Genomic DNA, 22538 nt, shown 5'->3' on the forward strand with positions numbered 1-22538 from the left:
CAATGAACTCAGACAGCCCCATGCCATGTCAGTTGTCCTCTCACGGCACAACCCTTCCTGAAGACCAGCCCTACGTCCCTAACCACTGGTGGTGTGTGTGTGTGAGAGAGAGAGAGCATGTGTGGGTGTGTTCGTGCCTGTACACACCCACACACAGCATTGAGACACTGTACACCTCCGGGGTGTGGTGGAACAGAAGAGAGTCTGATCTTAAAAGATGTCCACCCAATGACTCCAGCAGGTGAGGATGACAGGATCGAAGGCGTGAGATGCAGCGCTACCCGCTCATCGTTTTCCTTGCCAAGTTGCTGCCCCACTGAAGCGTGTGTCTCCGAACAAAGTCAGAATGCAGGTGAGCTTGTCTTTGGTTTCTTTGGACTATAAATATCACTTTTTTTTCCTTCTTCTTCAAATATTTCTAAGTATAAACCTGCTATCTTGAGGTCCTGGTCTTTTAAAAAAAAGGTTTTAGTTTTTAATTTAAAGCTTTTCCACCGAGGTTTCAGTCCGTGGCTCCTCCTTCATGCTTTGGTGCAAGTGCTTGATGAAGACGAGTGGCCTGAGCCGGAGCTGCCCTCGTCCTGCCACTTGTCCAGGCTGCGCCGCCGGGCGTTCATGAAGAAGTTGCTCACCGTGCTCAGCTCCAGACCCAGCTGCTGGGAGATGGTGATCTGCAATTCTTTGGACGGACGCTTATTTTCCTTGAATATTGCATGTAGAGTTCGACGCTGGACATCTGTGAAGACCAGCCTGGGCTTTTTGGGGGTGTTGCCTCTATCCTTCCCATGTTCTTGTTCTTTCCGTTTGCATGCTGCAAAGAGATACAGAAGACATTTAGAACAAATTCCTTGCAGCAGGGCCAATAGCATTCATCAGCCATTCCTCCTAGACTTCTTGCTGTCTGCTGACCCTGGACTGAAGTATGCAGGCAGTCGTGAGCAAAGTGTAATCAAAGTACAGAGAACTCAAACAGGCAGGGCTTTGTGGAACATGGGCATTGGACGCAACAGCACCTGACTTCTGCACTGTCTTAGGTGGCTCAGCTAGCTCCTCATCTGTAAGAATGTAAGCTTCTGGCTAAGTCAAATTTGGACTTTTTTCTTTTTCTTTTCTTTTCTTTCTTTTCTTTTCTTTTTTTTTTTTTTTGGAGACAGAGTCTAATGTAGCCCAAGGTGACCTCAACCTTGCAATGTAGCCAATGACCTTAAACTTGTGATTCTCCTGCCTGCCTCCACCTCCCCAGTACTGTGATTTCAGACATGTACCATTATGCCCCATTAATATAGTGCTGGGGATTGACCCAGGACGTCCTGCATTCTGGGCAAACACTCGATCAACTGAGTCTCATCCCTAGCCCTGAGTTTGAGCTTTTATTTCTCTCTGCAGAATGGATAGGAATGTTTACCTTGATGGCTGTGATAAGGCAGTATATGTGAAAAGTTTACACTAATGCAAGTGTTTTGTAAATGTGTGGTATCACCAGTAAGAAGTGCTTGCCACCCTGGAAGGTTTCCAGGCTGCTGGGAGGATGGAAAGAGCCCAGCTGAGGATCCAGAAAAACAATACAAGTGAATGCAGGCTTCCTTACCGACTTGGGGAATTTCAGGAAACTCAGTATGTAAAACACAAACAAAAACCAACTGTATGTCTGGGAAGATGACTCAGCTGTTAAAGGTTTTTGCTTGCAAACCCTGCTGACCCAGGTTCAATCCCTCAGCATCCTCATAACCAGGTGCAAAGTGTCGCATATGTCTGGAGTTTGCTTGCACTGGCAAGAGACCTTGGAGTGAAAACACACACACACAAACACACACACACACATTCAAATAAATAAAAACTTGAAAGAACTGTATAAGATAGCATCCATCCAATAGTCTTTCATCAATTCTTAGCAGAATCTACTACAAGCTGGGGAGGGAAGACCCCTTTCCCTTGTGTCAGGTAAGCCACGCTCATCTTTGAGGGTTTGTGTCTATGGGAATCTTGCTCCAGAAGATCCCCTCTCCAACTTCTGACCCTGCCTCCCATTTGCAGCCTGCTTCCCTGTTCATTCCCTTCTGGGCTGCTTCCTTGTTGCTGGCGCTCATGGCTCTGGGGCCTCACTGTTGGTACTTTATGAACATATCACCATGCGTGCTAGACGCCTCTCTCCAGCCCAGTGTGGCTCTTGGTACTCAACATCCTAAATGGCACTGGGGCTGCCTTGCTAACACTGTCCTTACCCCTTCCCCATCACTAACACCAATCAATCCCTAGCTAGGCAACGCAAGTTGAAACAGTTTTAGGTCTATGTAATATAGATTTAAGACCAGGCTAGCATCACATGGGTGCCTTTCTGACCTCTGTGTAGGAGATCTAGAACAGCTCTCTTTACACCTGATTGATTAAACCTCTCGGCCCAACCACAGCGAGAGGCAAATGGAGTGCTCTCTGGTGGGAGTGAGGATAGCCCCTCCCTCCTGCCTCAGGCAACCAGTGGATGCCTTCCTGTTGCTGCTCCTACTTGCACGCCATCCTCTTTTTCTCTTTCCCCAGGTTCTCAGTTTCTCCAAAACAATGCATGAGCTCTGGCTAGATCAGAGTGGCAGTTCCTACCCCTGCCTTCCATTCTCAGCTGCTCCAGATCCTGGATTTCAGAGTTCCCATGGCCTCAGGTGTCCATTAGTACAAATGAGCTCTGCCCAGGTCACCTGGGGCAGCCAGCAGGCCAGAGCTGAAGAAGCCACCAGTCTCTGGAGTCCCAAAGTACCAACAGTTTTTGTTTGGCTTGGTTCTGAGACAGACTCTATGTGTCCCAGGCTGACCTTCAACATATTATATAGTCCAGGCTGGCCTCTATCCTCTTGCCTCTGCCTCCCAAATGCTGAGATTCCAGATGTGAGCCACCACAATGTGCTCCTTACTGAAAATAAGTTTTAGAGGTTGTGGAAATAGCTCAGAAGTAGAGTGGGGCTTAACATGTAAATCTCTGGGTTCCATACTTAGCGTATGACAATGAAGGTTTTGTTGTTGTTGCTTATTCCTTCTTTTCTTTTCTTTTCTTTTCTTTTCTTTTCTTTTCTTTTCTTTTCTTTTCTTTTCTTTTTTAAAGAAATAAAAACCAGGGCTAGGGCTAGAGAGATGGCTTAGTGGATAAGGCACATGAGTATGAAGCCTAAGGATGCAGGTTCAATTCTCCAGGTCCCACATAAGCCAGATGCACATGGTGGCGCACGTGTCTGGAGTTCGTTTGCAGTGGCTAGAGGCCCTGGTGCACCCATTGTCACTTTCTCACCCTTTCTCTCTGCCTCTAATAAATAAATAAAAATAAAATAATAAATAATAAAATGAATAAAATAAAAATAAAATAAATACAAATAAAAAATATTAAAAAAAAGAAAAACCAGGGCTGGATAGACGGCTTAGCAGTTAAGCCACATGCCTATGAAGCCTAAGGACCCAGATTCGAGTCTCTAGGCCCCATGTAAGCTAGATGTACTACATGGTAGCGCATGTGTCTGGGGTTCATTTGCAGTGGCTGGAGGCCCTGGTGTGCCCATTCTCTCTCTCTCTCTCTGCCTCTCTTTCCTTTTCTCTCTGTCTCTAATAAGTAAATAAAAATAAATCTAAAAGATCAAAAAGAAAAAAAAAAGAAAAACCAGCCAGGTGTGGTGGCACACACCTTTAATCCCTGTACTCAGGAGGCAGAGGTAGGGGAATCGCCATGAGTTTGAGGCTACCCTGAGACCACATAGTGAATTCCAGGTCAGCCTGGACTACAGTGAGACCCTACCTGGCAAACAAACAAACAAAAAACTAACCCCTAAACCGCCCCCCACAAAAAACCAGGGAAGGGGAGCTAGCTCAGTGCTTAAAGGCAGTTTCTTATAATTCCTGATATCCCTGGTTCAGTTTCCCAGTACTCACATAAAGCCAGATGTACAAAGAGGCCCTCTGGCATGCCCATTCTCTCTGCTTGAAAATGAACAAATAAAATATGTTTTAAAAGAAGTAAAAACCATGCTGAGGCTGTAGCTCAGTTGGTAGAATGATCACAACATGGAGGAAGCCTTGGGTTCTATTCCCAGCACTGCATAATCTGGGCATGGTGACACATGCCTATAATTCCAGCATGTGGGAGATAAAGACAAGATGATCAGGAGTTCAAAGTTATCCTTGGTTATGTAGTGGGTTTGATGTCAGCTTGGACTACATGAAGACTGTCTCAAAATAAATAAAGAGAACTCTATAAATAAATAAATAGAGCTATAAATAAATAGAACACTAAAAACACAAAGATAAAGCCAGGCATGGTGGTATACGCCTTTAATCGCAGTACTCAGGAGGCAGAGAGGTTAGAGAATTGCTGTGAGTTTGAGGCCATCCTGAGACTCCATAGTGAATAGTCATAGTCAGCAGGCTAGAGCAAAACTCTACCTTGAAAAAAACAAACACAAAGGTAACATTTAAAATATAGATATGTACCACCACACCTGGCAAAACAGGAGTGCTATAAAGTAGGGTGAGTATACTCCAAGGGCATGTACAAAAGAGAATTCCCATGTCGATTTTTTTCTTTTCTTTTCTTTTCTTTTTTTTTTTGCTGGGGCCTCTTGCTACTGCAAATGAACTCCAGATGCATACCCCACTTTATGCATCTGGCTTTTTGTGGGTACTGAAGAATTGAACTCAGGTCATTAGGCTTTGCAGGCAAGCACCTTAACCAATGAACCATTTCTCCAGCCCTGATGTCTATTTTTTTAATACTACTTCCTTAAAACTTCTTACATTTTATGTATGCCTTATGTGCATAACATAGTAGTATAGTAACACATGTATATAACATAAATAGATAGGGGAGTTTATATTCAATGTGTTTTTTAGTGTAATGGAATCAGGTGCCCTAAGTTATTAAAGTGATTGCATTTAGCAATTTGAAAAGGGGGATATGTTCTTTTAAGAAGAATTAAGCTGTGGCTGGAGAGATGGCGTAGCGGTTAAGTGCTTGCCTGTGAAGCCTATGGACCCCAGTTCGAGGCTTGGTTCCCCAGGTCCCACGTTAGCCAGATGCACAAGGGGGCGCACGCGTCTGGAGTTCGTTTGCAGAGGCTGGAAGCCCTGGCGCGCCCATTCTCTCTCTCTCCCTCTACCTGTCTTTCTCTCTGTGTCTGTCGCTCTCAAATAAATAAATAAATAAAATTAAAAAAAAGAAGAATTAAGCTATAGTATTAATGTTTTACATTAAAAAATAATACCCAGTAAATATGTTAATTTTTTTTGAGGTAGGGTCTCACTGTAGACCAGGCTGACTTGGAATTCACTATGGAGTCTCAGGCTAGCCTTGAACTCACAGCGATCCTCCTCCCTCTGCTTCTTGAGTACTGGGATTAAACGTATGCTTCACCACAGTCAGCTAAATATGGTAAATTTTAAAGTTACTAGATCTGAATTTCACTATGGACCCTAGGCTGGCTTCAAATTCACAATCTTCCTGCCTTAGCGTTTGAGTGCTGGGATTCCAGATGTGCAGCATCACACCTGGCTGCTTGAGGTTATAAAGGAAGAGGTGTCTCGGAGGAGGCACATAAGATGAGCCCTCAAGGGCACCACATTTGTTGGTGAGAGAAGTGGGTCCATTCTCTGAGAAGGTGCAGCACTTATGGGAAGTATTAGCAAACAGGAGAACTGGAGTGCTCATGAGGAGGAGATAGCTATGGGAGATGTACCTCCACAGTAGGTTGATCAGATCTGAAAGTATGAGAACGTGGGGTTGAACTGAAAAGCAGCAAGATTTGGGACAAAGACAGTGCAGTGGGTGCTATGGTTTGTCACCCTAATCTTTCAGGACCACGGCACTCATACCTTTAGCTGCTGGGAGAATTGGTGGCTGGTGACTCTCAGCTGATACCCATTCTGGGAACTTTTCCTAGCCAGAGGTTATGCCACCTTGGGGGCAGGGATAGTTGGTGGCAGAGGAGGATGGCATAGTTGGCTTAAGGTTTAATCACCCCACCCCTTGCATCGCAGGACAAGTCTAAAGGGCTCTCTAGTTCTAAGGTACTGTTTAAAGTGGTTGTGGGGCTGGAGAGATGGCTTTGTGGTGAAGTGCTTGCCTGTGAAGCCTAAGGACCCTGGTTTGAGGCTCGATTCCCCAGGACCCATGTTAGCCAGATGCACAGGGGGCGCACATGTCTGGAGTTCGTTTGCAGTGGCTGGAAGCCCTGGTGCACCCATTCTCTCTCTCTCTCTGTCACTCTCAAATAAATAAACTAAAATAAACAAAATTTTTTTTAAAAAGGTACCTTTCCTTATCAAAGAAAATAAAGTGGTTGTGGCTATCTTTTCAGCTCATGACAGGAGATGGCTTCTGTCACACTCCATCTCCTTCCAGCATGCACATCTCATACTTGCCAGGTCCACCTCCCAGAAAACATAACCGAGGACAGAATCCAGTCAGAAAACTCAGACAATAGAAATTGATGTGTAAACACTTTTTCTGAGGTGGAATGGAGAGGACTTGCTGACAACGTGGCTGGGAGGGTACATACAGTTGGGAATATCTCTTAGGGTTCTGGTTATATGGTGACATTGGAGCCTTTAGGGAATGCACATCGAGTAAGGAATTTTATGAGTGTGGTAATGACTTCTATGTGGGACAAAATGTATCAGAAGTGCTTGTTGGACATTCTGCTAAAGATCTCCAGTAGAGATCTGTCCAGCAGACAGCAGGATGTATGGGGCCCGGAGTTCAGAGGCCTGGGCTAGAAATATAGCCCTAGAAGTCATTAGGGCTCTAGATGATAAATTATACAGCACTACTTATGGAAAAGTAAATAACAGAATATTGGGCAAAGTCTCAGCTTATCTATCATTCAGAAGGCACAGCTAAGGGAAACTGCAGAGGTATCTATTTTCCATCTAGCCAGGATATATGTTAGAATGACTTCAATCAGGTCCTGGCACTGGGCAAGATTCAGTGGCTGAAGAAGCTACCCTGGAGAGGGTGTTTGGCAAATGGTCATTAGAGGAAATGGGGATTGTTTAAAGAATGGCTTGCAGGTCAGGGACATTAGAGAAATAACATAAAAATTTATGATATAGGTTAGCCCACCCTTTTTTGGTGTCTGTCTCATTGTGGTGCTTTGAATCTAATTTGTTCCCTATAGCCTCATGTGTTTGTGATTAAGCCTTGTACTTAATCTCCAGCTGGTAAATCCTGTGGGAGGTAGGTCCCCTCAGGAGGTATGCTGCTAAGGGCAGGCCTTGGTCCTGCTTGCCGCGTTAAGTTGAGTTTGCTCTCTCTTCCTCCCTGCTATTGGAGAGATGTGACAACTGGCTGGCTGCTCCTGCCATGTTTTGCCAGCCATGATGAAACTTCTCCTTGAAATTGAAAGTTGGAAATAAACCTTTTCCTTCCATAAGCTGCTTCTAGCCAAGTGTTTCGTCCCAGCAACAAGAAGATAGCTGTTACCCTCATACAATAGAAATAGAGTTTGCTATATCCTGTTCCAAGATTTCAAACACTACACTGTAATGTCAGAAACTGGGAAGTGAGATCCCATTGGAACAGGGGGCTGGCTGGCCTATTCAGTTTCTCTGGGACATCCTGAATCTTATAGGCTATAAGCAGGCTCAGAACCCATGGGGCTGTTGGGGTGTGGTTACATCTGCAGAGAACTCTGCTGGAGTTGCCAAATATGAAGACTGAACTATCAGCTGACTGGACAATAGACAAGCTTGTTGAGGGTCACTGGGTGACCAAAGGAGGTGAAGAGGATCAACCCACAGAAATAAAACATACTTCTTGAAGCTTCTAGAGCTTTGGAAAAACATGAATGAGAGCAATGCTTTGGAGAGTCTGTGGGATATATTACAAGGTTTTCTATGGAAATAATGTGTGTGGACACACAGTTCCCATACATATAGGGGAACATTCATCACAGAATTGGATTAAGGAAGGGAGCTTTCTATTTATGGAGGTTGAGACTGGCTCACTTCTGTGCATGCAGGCAAGCTGACCATGTTGTCAGGATTCCTGGGTGAGCTGTACTGGGAACTGTCTCAGACAGCCTGACACATGGGTTTGATCTCTAAGGTGTGGTCACCCATGGTGAGTTCCATGTAGGAGGCAGGCACAGGCATGTGAGATGTTAATGAGCATGAGCACATCAGGAATAACAGATCATGAAGAGAAAGAGGGTGTGGTGGTTCATGCCTGTTATCCCAGAACTCAGGAGGGGGGCAGGAGGATCAGGAGTTCAAGGTCATCCTTGGCTACATGGTGAGTTTGAGGGCGGCCCGGGTTACATGAAAACCTGTCTAAAAAAAAAAAAGCAAGCAAACAAACAAACCAACTAACTAATAAATGGGAGAAAGAAAGGAGACATACGGAGAGAGAGAGAGAGAGAGAGAGAGAGAGAGAGAGAGAGAGAGAGAGATTGAGATTGAGATTGAGATTGAGATTGGAGAGAGAGACCTGGAGCTTGCTAAAGCAGAGCTAAATTTGTTTCAAGAAACATGAACCTGCAGGATGTTGAAAGCTATTTTGTGATCAATGAGTTATGAGGTCAGTTGGAGAAATGCTAATTTAAGTCATGATTAAACAAACTTATTTAATGTAGAACTTCTCAGAGCCTGTACTAGGGGAATGTGTGCCAGCATTTTCCAGTTTATGGAGATCCCTGTCCCCAACTTATTTGACCAAAGAAACTTTCTGCTGGGAATTTCATTCAGGAATAGCATTCCTTAAGACAGATCTTCTCAATGCTTGGTGGCTGATCCTGAGCTGGTCTGTGAATGTAAGTAACCTGCAACAAGATCACTGCAGAAGGGCTGGGGAGATGGATCAATTGGTAAAGTGTTCCCCAGAACCTAAATAGTGTATGTTTGTAATCTCAGTACTGGTGGGGGGGGGGGTTCAAGGGTCTCTGGAGCTCACTAGTCTAGTGTAATTGGTGTACTCCAGGCCAATGAGTGACCCTGTCTGAAAAAAGATGGATGATACCTGAGGTTGTTCTCTAGCCTCCACATGCACACATGTGTACACACACACGCGCACACGTGCGCACATCACTGAAGAAAACTGAGAACAAGGAGCAAGAAATGTTTACAGACACTTAGCACTGTTGTAATCTTTAAGCCTGATTGTATTCCTACAAGTGAGGTGTTTTTTTTTTTTTTTCTGTATGAACAGAACTACTGGTTCAGGAAAGATGGAAATTATAAGGAAACCAAATGTTAGCCCTTTCTCTTTAGGTTTTAAGAAGCCCTCACCTTGGAGCATACTTTAGAAATATGGTATATAGTCATATCCTAGAATCAGCTAAGTATTTACATATCAACTTATATGCATTTTCCCTCTTTATTGACACAAATTCCTTCTCAACATATAAAGTGCTGGATGAGTTATGTAAAAGTCTGCCAAGAACTTGTCTGGGAATACGTGGACACAGATATATTGGCTTGGGGGGCACTTACACAGCCATATGGATTTATAATATAATTTCTTAGATGAACCTGGACTCAGGACATGGTGGCCAGCTCTGGGGCCACTGACAGATATGTAATCCTGGGAAAATTTCTCACTGTTTTTGAGCTAAATGTCCCCAGCTACAAAATGGAGGATGGGGGCTGGAGAAAGGGTTCAGCAGTTAAGGCGCTTGCCTGCAAAAACTAAGGACCCAGGTTCTATTCCCTAGGATCTACATAAAGCCAGATGCACAAGGTGGTACATGCATCTGGAGTTCACTTGCAGTGGCTGGAGGCCCTGGCATGCCCATTCTCTCTCTTTCTCTATCTGTCTCTTTCTCTCTCCCTCCTTCTTGAAAATAAATAAATAAACTATTTTTTAAAAATGGAGAATAGCAGGTTTCTTACCTCCCAGGATGGTCACAAGTATTAAATACTACAATATGTATTGCAATGATTAAAATCATAAGTCCTTAAAGAGTACTTTGTACAAGTTTACAAATTAGAGACTGGGGACACAGGTCAGTGCCAGAGCACTTATGTAGTATGCTCAGAGCCCTGGGTTGGATCACTAACACCACAAAAGACATGTGCAAATTAATTCATTCTTTCTTCCTTCTTCAGTCAAGATACAAGTGCAAACATTGGATTTATGCACCAGGCTTAGGTCTTTGCTCTGATTCCAACCTTGTTATGAAGTTGGACAGAACATTCAATCTCTTTTCTGCAGATCTCTTTAAAGGAACAGACAGTAGTGCAGGTCCCCTGTGGGCTCTAAAGCTGTCATTCACAGGGCAGCACCTTCTCTGATCTCTGAAATCTGGTATTACCTTAACAAAATAATTTCCAAGGTCATCTTTCTGTCTTGGAATATATAGCTACTACATAGACTTCCATCTTTTTATCTCCACCCTTTATGGCTTTTTATTATCCATCTATCTATCTATCTATCTATCTATCTGTCTGTCTGTCTGTCTGTCTGTCTGTCTGTCCGTCCGTCCGTCCGTCCGTCCGTCCCTCCATCCATCCATCCATCCATCCATCCATCCATCCATCCATCCATCTATCTATCATAATCATCTATCATCCATCTATCTTTCATCATCTATCACCTATCTATTTATCATCATCCATCTATCTATCTTTCATCATCTATTATCTATCTATCTATCTATCTATCTACCTACCTACCTACCTACCTATCATCCATCTGTGTGTTATTGACACAGAGTCTCATGTAACCCAGCTGGCTTCGAATGCTCTTTGTAACCAAGAATGGCTTTGGACTTCTGATCCTCCTGCTTCAACCTCTCCTGCCACCCCAATTTTTGCAGGGCCTTGTGCATAGTAGTTGAGTTATGTTAAGTGAGTTATGTCCCCAGATCCCATTTTATGGTTTCTATAAAAGAGCAAATAAGCCACAAGTTGTGGCATGCACCTGCTATCTCAGCACTTAGGAAGTGGAGGTAGAGGGAATTGTAAGTTCACAGAGCCCGGGTCAGCCTGGGCTACATAGTGAGATCCCGTCACAAAGAAACAAACAGTTCTGCAACAACTAGACCTGAAAATAATCGGGGTCCATTTTCAGCTAAATGATGGTGATTATAAACACACACACACACACACACACACACACACACACACACACACATTCATATTTGCTTCAATCTCATGAATATTAGAGATATTGCATATCAACAATCCCACAGACTCCAAAGCCAATTGAGCATGTGTCATCCTCGGCCTCTGAGCCATTAAGAAATAAGTACACAATTATGTGTGTACATGCTTTTTGTTTTGTTTTTCGGGGTAGGGTCTCACTCTAGCTCAGGCTAACCTGGAATTCACTATGTATGTCTCAGGATGGCCTCAAACTCATGGCGATCCACCTACCTCTGCCTCCCGAGGGCTGGGATTAAAGGTGTGTGCCACCGTGCCTGGCCTATACATGCTTTTTAAAAAAACTTTTATTTATTTATTTATTTGAGAGAGAAAGAGGTATGGAGGGGGTGGGGAGAGAAAGGGAGGGAGGGAGGGAGGAAGGGAGAGAGAAAGAAAGAATGGGCATTCCAGGGCTTCCAGCCACTTCAAATGAACTCCAGATGCATGTGCCACCTTGTGCATCTGACTTAGGTAGGTCCTGGGGAAGCAAATCCTTTGGCTTTTCAGACAAGCACCTTAATTGCTAAGCCATCCAGCCCTGCACATGTTTTTGTATTTCATTTTATTTTTTTTGTTTTTGTTTTTTTGAGGTAGGGTTTTGCTCTAGCCCAGGCTGCCCTGGATTTCACTATGTAGTCTCAAAGTGGCTTAAACTCTCAGCGATCCTCCTACTTTTGCCTCCTGAGTTCTGGGATTAAAGGTGTGCACCACCATGCCTGACTTAACATGCTGGTTTTTAAATTATTTTTACTTATTTATTTGAGAGAGAGAGTGAAATAATCAGGTGGAAAGTGTGTGTGTGTGTGTGTGTGTGTGTGTGTTAGAGAGAGAGAGAGAGAGAGAGAGAGAGAGCGCACCAGGGCCTCCAGCCACTGCAAATGAACCCCAGACACATGTGAGCCCCCTTGTGCATCTAGCTCATGTGGGTCTTGGGGAATCAAACCTCTTTGGCTTGCAGGCAAGTACCTTAACCACTAAGCTATCTCTTGAGCCCTGTACATGCTTTTTTAAATCAAATTTCTGCTTTTGTATTAAAATGTAGGCCAGGAGCTGAGAAGATGGATCAGTGGTAAAGATGCTTGCCACACAAGTGTGAGGACCAGAGCTTATGTCACCAAAACCCAAGTAAAGCCAGGTGTGGTAGCTCCCATTGTGAGATGGGAGGTAGGCCTAGGAGACTCTTCAGAAGTTCATGGCTAGTTAGCTTAGCATAGGTAGCACCAAACAACAGATCCTGTCTCAAAGAAGGTGGAAGGCAGAGACTGACACTCAGCGTTAGCCTCTGACTTCCACATGCACACTGTGCCTCAGATGCTTGTATTCACATGCACACACATGTACACAAAGATTAAAGAAATGTAAATGGTTTGTTTCACATGTTTCTTTATGTTCCTGACATATCTGTTCCAAGGTTGGCTGCTTTGGACAGATGGAACTGCAGCAGAATGAAGCTGGATCTGCTTTGGTGTGTATTTGCTGGCAGTATGCTGTGGTGCAGGTCTGCAGTCAGGGAAGACGGCGTGCTCCTGCACACTCCTGTCTGTGAGGGAGGAGGCCTTGCTCTAGTTGTCAGATGATCTGATGGAAGGGGGGCTCAGGAGGGATAAAGAGAGGTTGGTGGGAGGGATTATTATCATGGAATACTGTTTATACATATGGAGGTTGTCGATAAAACTTGGAAAAATTGGGTTTTGCTTCAGGACTGCTCCAGTTCTTCAATCAAACTGGTTTTTTAATGGTAAAATAAAGAGCAAGCTAGACTAGCCAAATTGGTGCTTTTTGGGTTCAAGTGAGAGAGACCTTGTCTCAGTATAAATAATGTAAAAAACAACTGAGGCCAGGCGTGGTGGCACATGCCTTTAATCCCAGTACTCGGGAGGCAGAGGTAGGAGGGTTGCCATGAGTTCGAGGTCACCCTGAGACTCCATAGTGAATTTCAGGTTAGCCTGTTCTAGAGTGGGACCCTACCTCGAAAAACCAAAAAAAAAAAAAAAAAAAAAAAAAAAACAACCAACTGAGAAAGGTACTTGACATTAACCTCTGGCCTCCACACACATGTGCACATGGACCCACAAATATGTGTGCCCCCCGCATCCTATCTAGGTCATAATAGGCAAATCTCTAGCAACAGATGGCAGCTAGTGCTGCCTATGGCTGAGGAGGAGATGGGGGAATGGCCTTGACTGCTAATGAGTACAGAGATGGGCATGGTGACATTCAGTATGGCCATGGTCACACAGCTCTGAGATTACACCAGAAACAATTGAATTATACTCTTCAAGGGGTGAACTGTATGGCATGAAAATCAGATCTCCACCGATCTGATTCAAAAAGCCACAGCTGGGTATGTCAAGTGGGGAGGGAATGAGTTCTCTGCTCTCACCTCCACCCCTACTGTCACCAAGAGAGACCCTTTCTAGGCTGTGACATGGACAAGATGTGGTGGTCTGCTTGTGCTCATTGAGCCCCCAGAGACCATCCCTACCTGCCTAAGTCACCTTTGAAGTACACTCCAGGAGACAGCGCCATGGGATGAGCAGGCATACAAATACAAGACTCTCTCAAGCAAGGCGGCAGAAAGAGATGTTGGGACATGAAGGTGGTGGGTCTGTCCTGAGCTATTCCTCATGATGGAGATTAAAGAGCTGCAGCATGAACTGTGGCAACTTCAAGATTTCAGCTTAGACTCTGGGCATTCTGGGTCACAGTGTTATCAGCCTTGTCTGAATTACTTTGCTATGCTGTATATATTTTTGTAAGCTGGGGTCCCAGTTATTTCTGGAATGCTACAGCCTTTGAGTGGCAAGCTCAGAGGGTATTTGTAGCAAATTTACAGTCTGAAAAGTGTGTTGGTTTGAATGTAAAACGACCACCATAGCCTCAAGTGATTAAGTTTCCTGCTTAGTTCTGAACTGGTGGTGCCTTTGGGAGGTTGGAGCCTTCCTGGGGAATGGGCTTTAGGGTTGATTAGTCTAGGCCGCTGGACAGTCAGAGCTGGCTCACTCACAATGCTTCTTCCTGCTGCTGATGTATGAAGATGTAAGCTGGTTTTTTGCTCTGCTATGCCTTTTGCACCATGATGAACCATCCCCTTGAAACTGTAAGCCCAAAACAAAACCATTTTCTTCCTATAAGCTGCTTCTGGTTGGGTGCCCCCCACTCCACCAACGAGAAGGTAACTGCTACAAAAAGCCACACTGAGTTCTGACTGATAAAACACAGACTAGAGAGTAAATGGAAGCCTGGGAGAGCCAGAAGAAGAAGGGAGATCCTATTTCAATCTGCTAGGCAGACTACTTTTGCTTTGTGTCTATCTAGGAGTAGTCATATCGACTATGGAAATGTCTTGGCGTGCACATGAAAGGCCTAATAAAAACACACAAAGAATAGACTTTCCAGGGCTGGGGAGATAGCCCAGTCAGTAAAGTGTTTGCTGTGCAAGCAGGGGGATCTGTGTTCTATCCCCAGAGGCCACAGAAAAAAGAGGCAGGTGATGGTGCATGCCTGTAATCCCACTCCCGGGGACATGGAGACAGCAGGATCCCTGAGGCTCATTGGCCAGCCAGTCTAACTTAATTTGTAAGTTCCAGGCCAATGACAGTCCTTGTCTCTAAAAGAGGTGGACAAGCACCTGTGGAATGACACACAGAAGTTGTACTCTTCCTCCACACACGTGCATATGTACACACATATCCACGCACATGTACTTGGATACACATGCATGCATTTACAAAGAAACCCCAAAGCTTGGCTGTCTCCACAAAAGGTAATCACTACAGCTCCCCCTGTGTCTTGCTTTATGGCAATAATACACCTCAAGGAAGCCTGCCTGTGTGAGGATCACACTTAGGTGAGGAGCATCCCTTTTCTATGGATGACTTGCCTGGGGGCACAAGCTGGGGGAATGGGACCTCTAACTCCAGGAGCCCTGGAAGGAGCTGAGAGCATAGATATAGCTCACAACCCTCCTCAGGTGTGACAGGGGCAAGAGCTGCAGCAGCGTGGAGAATGGAACCTGCATGGTGGTTTGAATGCCAGCAGCCTCTTGTAGCTTCATGTGTTTGCAATTAAGCCTCAAAAAAAAATTAAGCCCAGCTGCAAGAGCCTTTGGAAGGTGGAACCTCGCTGAAAAAGGTGTATCACTGGGGGTGGGTCTTGGGACGTTATAGCCCAGGCCCGTTTGCTGCACTCAGCTCTACTTCCTGCTGCTGTGGAGATATGATGTCTGGGTATCTTCTCCTGCTATGCTTTCTCTGCTGTGACAAAACATTCCCTTGAAACTGTACTCCAGAAATAAACCCTTTCCTCCCATAAGCTGCTTCTGGTCAGATAGGTGTTTTCAGCTTCCTAAAGTTTCAGCTGTGAAGAGTCTGATTCAGCAGGGCAAGGTGAGGTTGAGATTCTAAACTCTAGCCTGGACCAGGTGATGCCTGGCTGCTGGGCCAGGACCATACCCTGAGTAAAGAGGGCTTGGAGGGCTGGAGAGATGGCTTAGCAGTTAAGCACTTGGCTGTGAAGCCTAAGAACCCCAGTTCGAGGCTCGATTCCCCACGACCCACATTAGCCAGATGCACAGGGGGTGCATGCGTCTGGAGTTTATTTGGAGTGGCTGGAGGCCCTGGCTCACCCATTCTCTCTCTCTCTGCCTCTCTTTCTCTCTGTTGCTCTCAAATAATAAATAAATAAATAAATAAATAAATAAATAAATAAATAAATAAATAAATAAAATATTTTTTAAAAAAATGGGCTTGGAGCCCACAGTTTGAACTCTACTCAAGGTGTGGTCCAAACACACCAGTTTCTCTTGGGATCATGAAGGGGTGCCTGTTCAAAACGCACACTGAGGAATCTCATCCTGTACCTAAGTTGAGTTAGAGTCTCTGAGAGTGGAGTTCCCCACAGACATTTAAAACAAGCTTTCTAGGCACCCGAGGTACCCTGTGTTGCAGTCCCCTTCTCATTGCTGACACAAAGTACCTGACCCAAAGCAGCTGATGGGATGAAAGCTGTTTATTTTGGCTTACAGTCTCAAGGAGGAGCTCTATGATGGCAGGAGAAAGGCGTGACATGAGCAGAGGGGAGACATCACCTCTGCCACAGTAGGTGGAAAACTGTAGCAGGAGAGTGAGCCAAACTAACAGTGGTGAGCTAGGGCTAATAAATCATGAGGGTTGGCTGCCAGCAGCACACCTCTTCCAGCGAGGCACCACCTGCCATGGTCAGACATTCAAATCACATGAGTTTATGGTGCACACATAACTCAAACCATTGCGCCCTGAAAAGCTGGAGCCATTTGACTCTACATCATTATTTAAAAAAATTAAAGAGCAAAAAAGTCACCCTGTCCACTTGTCAAAAATAGAATATGATGGATGACAGCACTGAGAAACCCTGCTGGAGTGGAGCTGAAAACCTCTTCCGTGTAGACCAGATGACAGAAAGCTGGAAAAATCTTCACTGCATGCAGTCCAATGGGAGAGAGAGAAATCACCAGTGGAGATACTGAACAGTAGACAGTGCAAGGCTTAAATTTGGCCAGCCAGGCCAAATGAGCCAACGGCTGCAATAGTGGCATGTTAGTCTTGGGGGAAACCAACCACTCTCAAATTGGTGTGGAGGCCAAATTAGTGGAGGCTATGTGGGAGGGAATACATGCCTTATACTGAAAACCTATGATAGGGGTAGTCATGAGCCCTAGGGGTATAACATCTGCTGTGTCTGGCTAAATGTATATACTATGTTCATCAAACTGCCTGGTAAGCACTGCTCTTAATGTTCATACCCATATATTAATGCTACTCTCACTTTTGGTTAAAGAAGCTTCTCTTTTCAGAGGGAGGTGACCTTGGGATGACTCAGAAAACACAATAGTGCTGAGAAGTGCCAGAGGAGTGTTCAGCACTGCAATATCTCTATCCCACCTTCCAAGGCTCAGGGGCCATTGCAGAAGAGGTGGCAGAAAGAATGTAAGAGCCAAAAGAAGGGTAGAACTCCTAACAATGCACTCCTCCAGACACAAAAGGGCCTGGATATCCATGACTTCGTAGTGCCTGACACTATCTACACAAGACCATCATAATAGTAGTAAAAGATGATGATATCAATATAAAATAGAGACTGATTGAGAAGGGGAAGGGATATGATGGAGAGTGGAGTTGCAAAGGGGAAAGTGGGGGGAGGAAGGGAATTACCATTGGTTATTGTCTATAATTATGCAAGTTGTCAGTAAAAAAGTTAAAAAAAAGAAACAAAAAAGATGATGGATGATGGTCTGGAGAGATTGCTCAGTGGGCAAAGTGCTTGCTGTGCAAGTGTGAGGAAACAAGTTTAGATCTGTAGAACCCACACAAAGCTGGATGTAGGACCAGCCTACCTATGGTGAGATGGCAAGTGTAGACAGGCGAATCCCCATGTAGCACTTACTTTCTCCTCGCTGGGACAAAATACCCAGTGAGAGCAGCTTATGGAAGCAAAGGGTTTATTTCTGGCTTACGATTTTGAGGGAAAGTTTCATCATGGCAGGCAAATTGTGGCAGGAGCAGACAGCTGGGTTTCACACCGTCCATCAGCGGGAAGAAGCAGCAGGAGTGAGCTGGGTGCAGTATGTGGGGCTACAGCACCCCAGGGACCACCCCTAGTGACACACTTCCCAGAGCAAGGCTGCACCACCTTCCCAGACAGTGCCGCCAACAGTGCATTCAAATGCATGAGGATAAGGGAGACATTTTAATTCAAACCACCACACCATGAAAGCTCACGGACCAGCTAGCCTGGTGTACTGCAGTGGTGAACTAAACACCCTGCTCCAAATAAAGTGGAAGGTGACGAACTGACATCTGTGGTTGTCCTCTGCCCTCTACATATGTGCTGTGCCATGTGTGCCTGTACACATACACACACACACACACACACACACACACACACGCGCGCGCGCGCGCACACACACATGCACACATATACAAACATGCACGCACAAAGAAAAAGAGAGGCGGAGCCAGGCGTGGTGGTGCACACCTTTAATCCCAGCACTGGGGAGGCAGAGGTAGGAGGATTGCCATGAGTTCAAGGCCACCCTGAGATGACAGAGTTAATTCCAGGTAAGCCTGGACCAGAGTGAGACCCTACCTTGAAAAAAAAAAAAGAAAAGAAAAGAAAAAGAGAGGCGGGGCCAGGGAGATGGCTCAGCAGTTAAAGGCACTTGTTTGCAAAACCTACTAGTCTGGGTTCAGCTTCCCAGCTTCTATGTAAAGTCAGACGCAAAGTTGCATGTGCATATGTGATCCCAAGGCGGAGGTAGGACAGTTCTAGTCTGATGTTCCTTTGCAGTTTGGCAGTTCATTTGCAGCAGCAACGGACCTTCCCTTAAAGAAGGGGAAAGCACCGACACCTCGGAGTGGTCCTCTGGCCTCCACAGGCATGCTAAGGCATGTGTGCCCACACACATGCACAAAATTAAAGTCTGATGAAATCACAATTTTAGGAGAGTGGTGTGGGAATCTACACTGTAGGAAGAATAACAGCTGTTTACTATGAGTTCAGGTCTAGGAAAGCTTACATGGTAGGAGCTTTCAGAGGTGACAATTTCAACTGCCTCCACAGTGAAACTTTCCTATAGATGGTCATAGATGGTCTGGCAGGGGAGAAACGTGTGTGTTAGAGGCAGGCCTAGCTGCTGGGAGTGTTCATGGAGATCAGCTCTGGACATTTGTTCTGGGATTCTGATTGAAGGGGCAGGTGGAAAAGAATGAGGGTAGTTCAGATCAAAGGCTGTGAGCTTTGTTGTTCCTTGGTGCTGGGGACAAAATTTAGGGTCCACACATGCTGAGGATGTGTATTGACTACCACTGACTTACATCCCCAAGCCCTATTTTTGTATGTGTGTGTGTATAAGTTCGTGGGTATGAGTGCAGGCACGTGCGTCACAGTGCACATGTGGAGGTCAGAGGACAACTTCCTGGTGTCAGTCCTTGTTGATCTCTCATTGTTCACTGTTATGTTTATCAGGCTAGCTAGTCCATGAGTTTCTGGGGATTCTCCTGTCTCTGCCTCTGTGCTTGTTGTAGGTGAGCTGGGATTATGAATGCCTCACTACAGCATCTGGCTATATGTGGGTCCTGGGGATCCAAACTCAGGCAATCATATTTGTGTCGCAAGCACTTCATCCACTGAGCCATCTCCTTAGTCCCTGTGTCTCTCTCCTTCCCTTCCTTCCTTCCTTCCTTCCTTTCTTTCTTTTTTAATTATTTTGTTCATTTTTATTTATTTATTTGAGAATGACAGAGACAGAAACAGTCATATATATATATATATATATATGTATATATATATATGTATATATATATGTATATATATATGTATATATATATACATATATATATATATGTATGTGTGTGTATGTATGTATATATATATGGAGAGAGAGAGAGAGAGATGAGAGAGAGACAGAATGAGTGCGCCAGGGCTTCCAGCCACTGCAAACGAACACCAGACATGTGCGCCCCTTATCCATCTGACTAATGTGGGTCCTAGAGAATTGAGCCTCGAACAGGGGTCCTTAGGCTTCACAGGCAAGTGCTTAACCACTAAGCCATCTCTCCAGCTCCCCCTTTTTTTGTTTTTTTCGAGGTAGGGTTTTACTCCAGCCCAGGCTGACCTGAAATTCACTATGGAGTCTCAGGGTGACCTCGAACTCACGGCAATCCTCCTACCTCTGCCTCCCGAGTGCTGGGATTAAAGGCGTGCACCTTTTTTTTTTTTCCCCGAGGAAGGGTTTCACTCTAGCCCAGGCTGACCTGGAATTCACTATGGAGTCTTGGGGTGGCCTTGAACTCACATGATTGTCCAATCTCTGCCTCCAGAGTACTGGGATTAAAGGCATGTGTCATCATGCCCGGCTTTAGCCCCTGCATTTTATGCAGAGCATTGACTGTCTTGTCAAGTGCCTGAGGTGGAAGAGAGAACTGCAGAGCTGCAGAGCATCTTTCTGGGCAAGAGGGGACATTTCAGGCCCAGAGAAAGGAGGATCAGTGTTCTTGTTTCCCCCAGTCCCTGATTCTCCTCCAGGCTGGCACTCAGATGCATAGAACAAACATATGCTGCATATTTTGTTTGTTTGTTTTGGTTTTTCAACATAGGGTCTCACTCTAGCTCAGGCTGACCTGGAATTCACTACATAGTCTCAGGGTAGCCTTGAACTCACAGCGATCCTCCTATCTTTGCCTCCCAAAGGCTGGGATTAAAGGCATGTGCCACCACACCTGGCTCTATGCTGCATATTTTGATCTCAGCTTCTCAAACTTTACCATATGTTAGCATTTCTTTGAGGGCTTGTTAAGATACAGATTGTGGGGAACTACCCCAGAGTTTCTGATTCAGTAGGATTCTTAACAAGCTCCCAAGAAATAATGGAAAAGTATATGGGTGAAGGAGGGATGACTAGGTAAATGAATCTTGTTTTAACACGTTCAAGCAGGTTGGTTCATTCTATAAGTATATGACAAGAAATTCTGCAACTATTTCAGATTTATTGTAAGACTGAGAAAACAAGTAACAGCATGCATACGAGAGAGAGAGAGAGAGAGTGTGAGTCTTGGATGTCAGGAATTTTTACTTTAGGGCTAGGAAGAATACACAGTAGTGTGCTTGCATGCAAAGCTTGCCAGCTTAGGTTCAATTCCCAACTACCCACATAATGCCAGATACATAAAGTGGTACCTGCATCTGGAGTTTGTTGGTAGTGGCAAGAGGCTCTGGTGTGCCCATATTCTCTCTCTCTCAGATAAAAATTTTTAGAAAGGAATTTTCACTTTACAGAAAAGGGTATTCAAATACTGCAGGAAGGAAGAAAAAAAAAATCCTTACAAGCCGGGCGTGGTGGTGCGTGCCTTTAGTCTCAGCACTCGGGAGGCAGAGGTAGGAGGATCGCTGTGAGTTCGAGGCCACCCTGAGACTCCATAGTGAATTCCAGGTCAGCTTGGGCTAGAGTGAAACCCTACCTTGAAAAACAAAAAAAATCCTTACAATTGTGGGTGTAGGTATTGGTATGAACTCATGATTTTAAAAGCATGTATATAAGCACTTTTGTACATTCATGTATGTTTTATATATGAAAATATATCTGTATATGTACATAAATTTATATGCATGTATTTTCCAGCTCTTCTGAGAGTAGAAAAACAAAGATATATACATATATGTCTGTATGTACACATAAACATGTATGCATACATTTCCCCAGCTTGGTCTGAGAGACTGTCAAGACCATGCCATGTTCATAATCATGAGCACCTAGCCCCAAGCCTTCTTGGTCTCTATTATCTTGCCCACCAAAATAAGCCAGGGCTCACGAGAGAAGTAGATTTTAGCTTGGGGCTGAGAAAGTGCCACAGGAGCTTAGAATAAATATCTTTTTATGCCAGGAAGTTACACTACGGAGTAGGAGCACGTCACAAGGTCCGAGAGGCCAGAGCCCCAGGGCAGGCCCGGGCACCCGAGCACCAAGTCCTGAAGCACGCTGATGAATTATAAGTCACTGGACACAAGCAGTGCGTGAGTCCATACCAATGATAAGTGCGTACGAGGGAAAAGGTGGGGCTGCTGCTCGCAGCAGAAGGCTGGGGAATACCTGTCAGGTGTAGTAGAAAGGCTACTTTAAAACCTTCAATAGAAAGAGCAGATCAGGCAGGACTCCACAGATGCTAGATCTATGGCGACTTCGGATGAATAGTGGTGTGGTCTTAAGGTGTCTCCCCATGAGGAAAAGTACTCAGTGGTTATACAGTGGAGAAATGAGACAATATTTTGGGCAATCAAAATAAACTCACCAGTAAAGTGGGAAACAGACAGTTGGGGACCTCCTGATGTGATCCTCGGAGAAGGCACACTGTCACCCATGCAGTTTTCTGGGTAAGGAGGCATAAGTGCAATGGAATCATGAGGAGACAACAGAACACAAAAGAACGGTCTTATACATGTATATATTTTTTAAAGGAACTGCATTCAAGTATGTTGGTACTGTAAAAGACAGAGGAAGACAGTGGAGATGTTTCATAGTGAGAGATGATAATGGAACTCCAGACCAGATTCTGCCCTGGAGGAAAAATATGCTCCAAGAACAGTGCTGGATCACCTAACAAGTTGAGCTGTGACCATGTGAGAAGGTATCATGGTCTTAGGAAAATCACCAGTGAATATTTAGGAGTAAGGGGCCATGGAGTATGGGAACTTACCCCCAAGCAGTTCAGGAAAAACCAATTCTGTGCTTGAGAGGAAGAGCACGTGATGACACCAGTGGGCAAAATGCTCGGCCCCGGCCCGTGTCACCGGGTCAGGGCTCACTGGCGCTCTCAGCTGCAGTTTATCTTTGCAACTTTTCACACTTTGAAACAATATCCAACTCAGAATTTAAGCATCATGTTTTTGAATAGTAT

At 44.9% G+C, this 22538-nt stretch overlaps 1 protein-coding gene across 1 annotated transcript in view; it reads right to left on the reverse strand.

Annotated features, from left to right (window-relative positions):
- Window positions 1-521: 521 nt before the first annotated feature.
- The window catches only part of Onecut1 (one cut homeobox 1), a 40569-nt gene continuing 18552 nt past the window's right edge, over window positions 522-22538 (reverse strand). Inside the window, exon 2 of the mRNA XM_004662482.3 lies at window positions 522-811. Coding sequence (XP_004662539.1) covers window positions 522-811 — 290 coding nt within the window. The remainder of the gene's footprint in view (window positions 812-22538) is intronic.

The sequence above is a fragment of the Jaculus jaculus genome, chromosome 10 (genome assembly GCF_020740685.1).
Source record: "Jaculus jaculus isolate mJacJac1 chromosome 10, mJacJac1.mat.Y.cur, whole genome shotgun sequence".
In the NCBI taxonomy this organism is placed as follows: domain Eukaryota; kingdom Metazoa; phylum Chordata; class Mammalia; order Rodentia; family Dipodidae; genus Jaculus; species Jaculus jaculus.